The sequence below is a fragment of the Populus alba genome, chromosome 13, assembly GCF_005239225.2.
Source record: "Populus alba chromosome 13, ASM523922v2, whole genome shotgun sequence".
Classification (NCBI taxonomy): Eukaryota; Viridiplantae; Streptophyta; class Magnoliopsida; order Malpighiales; family Salicaceae; genus Populus; species Populus alba.
Window position 1 is genome coordinate 3,848,198 of NC_133296.1, and position 10,395 is coordinate 3,858,592.

The window sequence follows — 10,395 nt, forward strand, 5'->3', positions numbered from 1 at the left end:
TTTTTGAATTTTACCATTTGGGATTTCTAAATATTGAAGGTCCATGCATTATCAAAAAGTTTTAAGAATGTTGGATTTGATATTTAAAAGTGTTTTTGTTCCAAACAAATTCCACTCGCACGGAAAGGACTTCTCTCTTTTATTTTGATGCATTTAGCCATATTAGTAAATGGCCTCTTCTATCATAATGAAAACTAATCAATGGGTCAGGTGGTGTTTGGATTGGTGTCAGGAGTCTTTATATTTTAGCTTCAAATTATTATTATTATTATTATTATTTTATGTGTTTTTGAGTCATTAATATAAAAAAATAAATTTTAAAAAATATAATATTTTTATTTATTTCCAAGAGCATTACACCTTGAAGACCAGCAATCCAACGTTACTCGGCTCGTTTCAGTAGCTTCCATATCCGCTCATCCAATGCACTTTTGGGCTTTGGCATATCCAATTTTTGGCCACCTTTTTTATATGTCAAGGAAGTGTAAATTGAACCTCTCTTCCTGCTGGAGGATAAACGATTTTTTATAAAAAAATAGAACAGTTAATTAAAAATACTGACAGGATAACTATAAAATGATGTTTATTTTTTTTATATGTACACTGTTCTTGAGTGCGTTTGATGATGTTGGTGGGGTATCACTTTTCCAGACTCTTGGATCTCTTTTGGGCCTTAAAAAGTAATAGAATCCAAACTATTCTTGGATCTCATGTTCCTTTTTTGGGGGATCTATGTCAATTTGTTTTTGTTTTTAGATAATGGGTAGCCTCTCTCGTTGTCTTTAATTCCTTTCTATCATTTATTTATTATGATTTAAACCTCGAATCTCTTCAAAGTATAAATCCCATGTCTTGGCTGCTTTTTTCGTGACAAGGAGCAATCACTTTTCGGGTGTGTTGGAGAAATGAGAACGCGGTGTAAATTTTGTCTTTAAATTTTATTTATTTTTTTAAAAAAATAAATAAATAAAATTATATTTTCAAATTATTTTAATGTACTAATATCAAAAATAATTTTATTTTAATACATTTCTATATAAAAAGCACTTTAAACCACAATCCCAAACACAACATTTGGCATTCAAAATCTTTTTGTATTGTACCATGAGGGTGTGATTAATTATAATAATTGTTGTTTTTCTATGTATTTTTTTATTTGAAAATATATTAAAATAATATATATTTTTATTTTAAAAAAATTATCTTGACATTGGAAAATTAAAATATTTAAACAATTAATTTTTTTAAAAAAAATCTAATTTTTTTTTTTTAAAAAAAAAAAAAACAGTTTCAATCGTGGTCTTAAATATACATACTTTGGGCTAAGCTTTCTTACCTTTAAAGCCTGGCTTGATGATATCTAGATGGGCCAATTACATCGCAATCCCATGTAAGAAAATGAAGTTATGAGCTCGGGTCCGATTGTCGCTAATTAAAATCATAATTCCAACATTTGAAAAGATGACGACGACGACGGTTAAGTAAATTATTGTGGTTTTTTTTTTTTTTTTTTTAAGTATAGTAGATGTTATTTTTTAAAAAATTTTATTTAAAAATATATTTTATATTTTTTATTTTTTAAAATTTATTTTTTATATCAACACATCCAAACAACTTAAAATAAAATCATTTAAATTTTTTAATTTTTTTTTTTAAAAAACAGGTTTATCCTAAACGGGGTTATACACTAATTATAGCTCAATAGTAACAACAGGCCCAGATCTTCTTAAGGGAGATTGTCAATTACTAAGTCCCAAATTAAAATTGGCCCACTAATTAACATTTACATTTTTATTTTATTATGTTAATTTCTAAATTAATTTTTTACATCGATAGAAACCACTTATATTAAACATGATTTGAGTACCGACCCTCGTTGTAGTGGTTAGTTCTAAAAAAACGTCCGATTTAGTTAAAACTAAGTTTTTTTTTTTTAAAAAAAAAAACAATGTCATGATAACCTTTTAAATTAAATTAAATTTTGGATTGATTTACCTAACTTGTACGGATTCAACTTCCAAATTAAATTTAATAATTTTTTAAAATTTCTTTCAGTTTAGTGAAAGACATATTATCTATATTAAGTCTAAAGAATACAAGAGAGATTTATTCTGACTTGAAAAATAAAAGTAAAAACTGAATGAATTAGAAAGCATGTTTATTTATATTAGAGAATAATATAAATTATATCTTGAGATTTTATATAATAGTTTAAGTTATTAGGTTGAGATAGTTCTTTAATATGGTATCAGAGTCTTGATGACCAAGCGGTTACGAGTTCAAATCTTACCATTTTTATTTATTTGATAAAAATTAAACATAAGTAATATGAGTTTATATAAGTTTCAAGCCCTAATAACTTTTATTTAAAAGAATATACTAGAATAATAGTTATCAAATTAAATTGATTTTTTAATACTTTAACCATTAGAATTATTATACATAAATTAGTTCGACGAGGATGCAACTTCTGTTACATCAACCAGTCAAGAAGTTACTAATATATATGAATCCAGTTCATATGATAATTCTAGATAAAAGGATTAGGTTGTGTGATATGATTATTTAAACTATTCAAGGCAAAATCAAACGCAATTTACAAGAAGAAACACACAAGAAGCTACCTTAATTAACTGTCGTTTTGCTGGATTATATGCATGCATTCCACCAGTTAAAAGTATCATCATGTTACTGTCAGAAGGGAGAATCATATAAATTTATTCTACAATTATGTTAGAAATAAATTTATTTTATATTTGTTCAACCATGCATGTCCCTGTCTATGCTGGTATCCTGGCATTCTCTACTGGATAAAAGATTTCTTGTCTTTTCTATTGGGTTAGGTTTGTTTTTTGGATTCTTGTTCGGGATTTTTGCAATTTTTAAAAGACTTTCAAGGTGATCTAGATTTTTGCAATTTGTAAAAGACTTTCAAGGTGATCTATTCTTTTTTTAATTATATGATCATCTCTGAGGAAAGTGGAGGGTTTGTTTCATATATAGTGGCTGGCGGGTTGGGTGGGTTTCTTGGAATTTTGTTGAATTACATTATATATATTTAAAGAGTATTGTTTTTTTTTTGTTGCAAAATTAGCATCATTAGCTTCAATGTAAATTTTATTTTTAATGCTATATTAATCCTTGTAATGAATATGCTTTTAATGATAGTTTTAAGCATACAAGATGAAATAGAATTGCATTACAAATATAAAATTTCATATGACAAAGCATGGGTTACAAAACAAAAGGTCTTGAAATATCTTTTTGATTCACATAAGAATCTTATGAAAAATTACCTTAGTTATTGTTGGTAAAAAAAATATCATATCCTGAAACAATTAATTATTGGGCATACAAAGAAAATATTGATAATAGTATAGTAATTTTTGTACTTGTATTTTGATTATTTGAATCTTATATTGAAAGTTACAAATACTATAAACCACTCATCAATATTGATAGTATAAATTTGTATCGGTGATATGATAAGAAGTTATTGATTATAATTGTTTTTTTATGTAAATAATAGGCTATTCCTTTTAGCTTTTGTAATTGTTGATGAAAAAAGTAATTCTAATTAGAGCTGTGAGACATACATTTTTCATTTTTGGCATTAAGATATGACACCAACGTTATAGGACTTGGTGGTTTTGCTTAGACTGCCTATTGATGGACGAACTATCACATCTTTTGGTGTTCATAATAGGATTGTGTTATATGAGCGATCATTTGAATTGACACCATCTTCTAAATTGAAGGAGTAGCATACGTCTTAAGTGGATTGAAGGGATGTTTGTGACACCACCAGCTGATGCTAACAAGGAGGTTTTACAGAGGTGTGAAATAAATTATAAATCTAATATGTTGACTATTTATTAAGTTTGTGTGAATTATTGTGATAATTTTAATGTGTTATAAAGGTATTCCAGAGCATATGTACTTTATTTGTTTGATAGTATGTTATTCAATGACTAACAAAGAGATATACGCCTTTAATTCACCTGACACTCCTGAAGGATTTTGACATCATCCCCACATATAGTTGGGGATATGTTATCTTGGTATATTTGTACAAACATCTATGTCTTGCATGCATGATGGGGATCAAACAAGTTGGGGGATATTTACTACTTCTACATGTATGAAGTGAGAAATACTATCTAGACTTTAAATGTTTGGTGTTAACACAAATGATTTAAAAGGTTTTTTTTATTGAATAACAGTTACGGTCATGGGAACATCTTTATGAGGGCAGACCCTAGTTACCTCGATTGTCATTTATGACCATCTAGATTATGAAAGTTACACTTTATCTACCATTCGGATACAAGTATTGCGATGTTCTTTTGCAATTATATTTATTTATATTGTGTAACTTTAACTTTAAAAAATGCAATTAAATTGATATCATTTAATGTTAGGTGGTGTGCTAGTAGAGTATTTGAAAATAATCCAACATATATGATGTCATTTTATTGAAGCGAATTAGATAGACAACATGTTATCATGATATTTTTTTAATCATTTGTTTAATAAAAACCATTATACTTCATCAAATTATTGTTTTTAATATTTAAAAACTCATATTATATAGGTCATGTGGACGCCTTAGTCAAATGAAAAATTAGTTTGTTAATAAATATTGTTATTCAAAACCTTGTAATATTTAATTATATGTTGTGGTTTTGAAACGCGATATTATAATAATATTACGCATTTCAGAACTATGATAAAATTATAATTAATATTGCGATTTAAAACATGATATTATTGAAATGTCATGCTTATAAATGGTGGCATCCTTAAACCGTGTTATTTCATTAAAAAAAATTATCATGTGTTACTTTACCATTTATTTTTTTTCTATATTAATTACACAATTTATCCAAGTATAAGAAAGTGGAGGATTTATTTAATATTAGAGCATTGAATTTTTAAAAATTTGATTATAAAAAATAATTTTTTTATTTGTTTTAAATTATTATTTTATATTTTTAGATTATTTTGATGTGTTGATGTTAAAAATATTTTTTTAAAAAATAAAATAATATTTATAATGTATCACTAACAAAAAAAAAAAAATTAAAAAAAAGACTTCACAACATTAACAAACAAACAGGCTGAAAGTGGCCGGCGGATGAGGTGGGTTTCTTGGAATCTTGTTGAATTACATATATATATATATATATTTAAAGATGACTTACACGACTTTTGATGGTTTCTTGGAGCTATAAAACGTCACGGATTGTGGGCTAAATGAAAGTGTTCCTTTTGGGCTCAACTTTTGTGCTGCAGAGTGTGATAGCTGAAAGATCATCGGGTTGATTTGCTGGTAATTAAGTGCCTTTTGCTGTAGCTTTTGGTCTGTTCATGTTGACATGCAGCTTAGAGTTGGCTTCTCTGAATTTATATATGCAAATATACTGCTTAGACTGTATAATACAACTACTTTCTGTTGAAATTCTCATGTTTCATGCATCTGTGCAGAATTTAAGGAAGGGGGTAGTCAGTCCAATTGAGAAACTTTCTTGATATCAAGTTTAAAGGTTCAAAATTTGTAGAGGTTAAGAACAGAAAAGAATAGGAAGTTGCACGGGTAGTCCATCTCTCTCTCCCTTTGCCTTTATCAAATTCTTTCCCGTTAACTCTGAAGAAATGTAGCTAAATTAGTTAGATTTTAGATATATTTTTTAAAAATTATTGGTTTAAATTCTACAAGTCTAATGGTTTTTAAAAACTTATATAATCGTTAATTTAGGGTCTGTAAAATTAATCGAAATACATATAAACTAGCACGTAACTTATATTAATAATAAAAAAAAATTCTTTCGTCGGTTTTAGCTAAAACATTTCTCCAGTTTCCCTCAAGACTGGTTCAAGATGCTTTGGACTCGCTGTGCTGAGCCCTCACAGTTTTTGCTTTGACCAGGGCGTCTCAACAATATTACCAGTGACTAGGACAAATCCAACTTCAATTAAGGATCAAGTTTAGTTGAATTTGGTTTCTGACGAGATCTTTAACTTCGGTTCTGTATTAAATAAATTTCTACGTTGTTACTTGTAAAAATGACTGTTGGGGTAAAAGTTGTCATGACTTGTGAGTTTTGTGGTTACCTTATTTTTGGTTACGAGGGGGTTAAAACCCAGCAGTCTTGTGGTTATTTTAACTTTCCTTCACAATAGATAATTTCAAGCATTGCTCTATATTTTCAAACTTTGTTAACGATTACAAGGATATTTTCGTGGATCAACCAAAATGGTTAGTCGACACTGTGAGAATTAATCTGTCTGGAATTATTCATTTGAAGTCATGAATTCACATTTTTGTAGATGTATGTGAAGATATGAATCTCGTAGCATAGACTGATATATTTTTTTATCTAACATTGTACTTCTTAGCAAGAATGGTGACAAGAACGGTGGATCTCCGGTCTGACAGTGTCACCAAACCAACTGAAGCAATGAGAGCTGCCATGGCAAATGCTGAGGTTGATGATGATGTTTTCGGTCACGACCCGAGTGCGTTGCGGTTAGAGACAGAAATGGCGAAAATCATGGGCAAGGAGGCGGCTCTATTTGTTCCATCAGGCACCATGAGTAACCTTATTAGTGTGCTTGTGCATTGTAGCATTAGGGGAAGCGAGGTGATACTTGGAAATAAGTCTCATATCCATATTTATGAGAATGGAGGCATCTCAACAATTGGAGGTGTTCATCCTCGAACTGTGAAGAATAATGAGGATGGAACGATGGATATTGATTTAATTGAAGCTGCAATCAGAGATCCAAGAGGGGAGATTGTATATCCAACTACTAGACTCATCTGTTTGGAGAATTCACACACCAGGTGAGTATTTTTTATGTTGCACAATGGTTTATCCTACTTGTTTCAGAGGGCCTGGTTATTCTATTATACTAATCTTTTGTGGCTTGGGAAGCTGAGTTCATATTTTAATGTTGGCATGTTCCTTGAATGTATTTTATTGTTATCACCTTGCATGTGAGGGCCACTTTGATTTCTCCCTTGGTTGTCTGCCATTGTTAAGGAGCTCAGTGATAGTTTCATTGCAGATAGAAGATGCACATCTCCTAATTTTGAATTAAAAAATGGAGTGAACTTCACCTTCCTGTAATTTTCTGGGAGGGACAGTTGATAGATTTGGTTTGATAAAGTTTTTTTATTTTATTTTTTCACTTTCCTTTTGCTTTGTTAGTCTTAGGCGAGGTGGGATGCTTCTGACAAGTAGGTTTGCCATCTGCAACTGATGTTGGTAACCTCTACGAATGTTAAACAATAAATGTTTCATATAGTGCAACTGGGTGGACTTTGAATTTTAACAGAGAATTACTCATCTAGAATTGGATTTGAAGGAAATTTTAAAGGACAGTAAAAAATAATTATGTGACTATGAAACTTAATGGAGCATCAGGATTGTCCTGGTGAATTCATGTTCTCTGTTGTTGCTTCTATATTGACTCAGATTTGGAATTTTTGTTCAACTGAGTTGATACTGGCTAGCATATCCACTGCTGAGATATTTATCATCCTTTTCTTTTTTAAGCAGGAAGATGATTTTACTCTTGACAATTCTATGTATCAAGGTTATGATACATATACATGCTTCTTTCGTAAATGTTAATTCATTAACAGTGAATATTATATCATCTTGCAACCCTCTCAGAAGTGTGAATATGTATGATAATTACAATAACTTGTCATGTTCTGTTTTATGCTCATAATGATTCTGCACCTAGGAATTCAGAGTTGTCTTGGATGATTTGCAAGGATAATTTACCTCTACAACATATTACTATTACATAGAAGATGATTCAATTGTATATATGGATTGTCTTCTTTCTTATTATCTAATTTTCCGAAATATCGGTATCATTGGAAAGTGATTTATCGTTTTTTTTTTGGCACCTTCGACTTATTTAGTTCAACTGTTATGTTTTATGGGATGCTTTCTAATCAATGCAGCTGCGGTGGTAGATGCTTGTCTGTAGAATATACTGACAGAGTAGGAGCATTGGCTAAAAAGCATGGTTTGAAGCTTCACATTGACGGGGCTCGCATTTTTAATGCTTCAGTTGTGAGTCAAAGAATTTTCAATATGCTCATTTATGAATACTGTAGTAAGTTGGACCACGCATGGCTCTATCATCCATCTGTTGATTGAGATAAAGCAAATGCTCCATTGTTTTCTTCATGCTAGGCAAGAGCATATGCAAGCTAAAGTTTTCAGTATCTGATTCTAAAATATTGATATCTCAGGCACTTGGAGTTCCTGTTAGTAGGCTTGTACAGGATGCAGATTCAGTTTCGGTATGATTATGTGGCCAAGAAACTAAGAGTCACTTTCTTTCTCAAATGATACATGTTCAATTAAAGAATTCTGCTCCATTAATCTCAAAATTTTGAACCAGGTGTGTCTGTCAAAAGGTTTAGGTGCACCAGTTGGCTCTGTTATTGTCGGTTCCAAAAGCTTTGTTGCCAAGGTAGGGATGGAGATCTACACTGAGGAAAAACACCAGCTACTCTGTTTTCTGGCAGAAATCGTCTCAAACTCTTTTATTTGCATGTGTTCTCTTTAGGCTAGAATCCTCAGAAAAACCCTGGGAGGTGGAATGAGACAGGTCGGTGTCCTTTGTGCTGCTGCTTTAGTTGCTGTACAAGAGAATGTTTCAAAGCTCGAGGATGATCACAAGAAAGCTAAGATGCTAGCAGGTAAATGCCATTGTTTCTGACCTTTCCCTTCCATTGCGTTGCAATATAGAGTTACTGAATGTCTTTTTAACTTAACTTCATTAGAGGGGCTGAATCGAATTAAAGGACTAAGAGTGAATGTTGCTGCTGTGGAAACCAATATTGTAAGTACCTTATTGCAAAAGTTCTCAAATGTGCAAGCCACAGTTCTTCACTTCAGCTTGGATTGGAAAGTTGTTTCTTTCTATGGCTTCCCTTTGTTTTATCGAGTATTTTTTTCAAAGTTTCAACAAGATTTTGCACGAATATGAGAACACCTCTGGTACATTTACAGTGTACATTTATAATTTTGTTTGACCAGGTATATTTCGACGTAGTAGAGGGCGCAGCAGAAAAGCTGTGCAAGAACTTGGAACAGCATGGTATACTTATAATGCAAGAGAGTCCAATCAGGTGCGTTTGAACCCTAAATATATCCATGAATCTAGCAAAAGAACAAAATAGAACAAAGACCACACTTTTCATTTAGTGTTGCATCGCACAAATTCACAGCCGTTATTTATACCAGCAGCCATAGCAAATTTTAAGGTCTCAAGTTCGAGTCAGGAAGTGTATCTTTTTGTAAAAGGACAGCCGGGGTTTTATTCGCTATCTGGCTCACAAAATGCGCTTTCTTTGGGGTGGGTTTCCTCGAATCCAAAAGGAAAAAAAAAATTTATGGTTATGGTCCATGAATCTAATGTTGAGTTGTTCTCTCATATTTTTTACCACTTTCAGCATTAGGGTTGCCCTTCACCACCAGATTTCAGCAAGTGATGTGCAGTACACTCTCTCATGCTTTAAGGTACTCTCGATGTCACACTGCTCTCCATTTCTATTGCTTAATGGTTATTCAAAAGCTGAAAATTGCAAGCTCTGCTCGTTTTAATATTGCAGCAAGCTTTGACAGGGGAGGTGCAAGAGGATAATGGCATCTAGTGGAGGAAATTGCTTGCCACAGGTTGTTGTTCAGTGAAGATGTTCATGGGGCTGAATAGTTAAATATTTGTCTTTGAATCGAGTCTTTTTGTGGTTAAATAGTGTGTAATAAACTTATGAATTTATCAAGTCCAAAAGCGATCTCTGCCTACAGCTTGTGCTTTCTAAGAGCATATCTATGTTATCTTACAATCATCTGAGGTTGCTAGCTAAAATACAGGTGGTGAGTAAAATAACCGAATTAACTATAAAATTAATTGAAAAAATTAATCTGGGATATCAAACCGAAAAAATATTTAACTATTTCGAAATTTAAAAAAAAAAAATTGGTTCGTTTCATATTTCGAAAGCCAAATTGAATTAACCAAGCCAATTTTTCGAATTAGAAAGCCTAAAAAGAGCCTAGGTTTGTTTCTTTTGTTTATTATACAATTGAAGAAATCTAGAGCCAGTACTTTAACTTTGGTGTTTGAGGTTGTTAAAAAGTCATAATTAATTTGACAGTACACAGACATTGTGTTTAGAGAGGTTAAGTTACGTAATTTACAATTTTATCTTTCATTTTGAGTAAAAAAATAATCAAAATTGACCAAACAATTACTTGATGAAGATTTTAGATTAAAAAATATGTAAGGAAAATGTTACGTTTGCAAACAAATCGTAAAAAAATCTATATAAATAGACATATCAAGTGGTAAGTAAGGGATATT

General features: G+C 31.0%; 1 protein-coding gene across 3 annotated transcripts; it reads left to right on the forward strand.

Moving 5' to 3' along the window:
• Positions 1-5,271: 5,271 nt before the first annotated feature.
• On the forward strand, positions 5,272-9,880 carry LOC118044062 (low-specificity L-threonine aldolase 1). 3 transcript variants are annotated; one of them, XM_035052218.2, is made up of 10 exons: positions 5,272-5,332; positions 6,400-6,847; positions 7,982-8,093; positions 8,276-8,326; positions 8,428-8,499; positions 8,596-8,728; positions 8,813-8,871; positions 9,069-9,160; positions 9,485-9,551; positions 9,644-9,880. In XM_035052218.2, exons 2-10 carry the CDS (start codon positions 6,405-6,407, stop codon positions 9,683-9,685), a joined length of 1,071 nt encoding a protein of 356 aa, XP_034908109.1. In that variant the 5' UTR covers positions 5,272-5,332; positions 6,400-6,404; the 3' UTR covers positions 9,686-9,880. The 3 variants fall into 3 exon arrangements, with proteins under 3 accessions (XP_034908109.1, XP_034908111.1, XP_034908110.1); XM_035052220.2 differs by having other exon boundaries at positions 5,277-5,332; positions 6,404-6,847; XM_035052219.2 differs by lacking the exon at positions 5,272-5,332 and adding an exon at positions 5,480-5,596.
• The last annotated feature ends 515 nt before the right edge of the window (positions 9,881-10,395 follow it).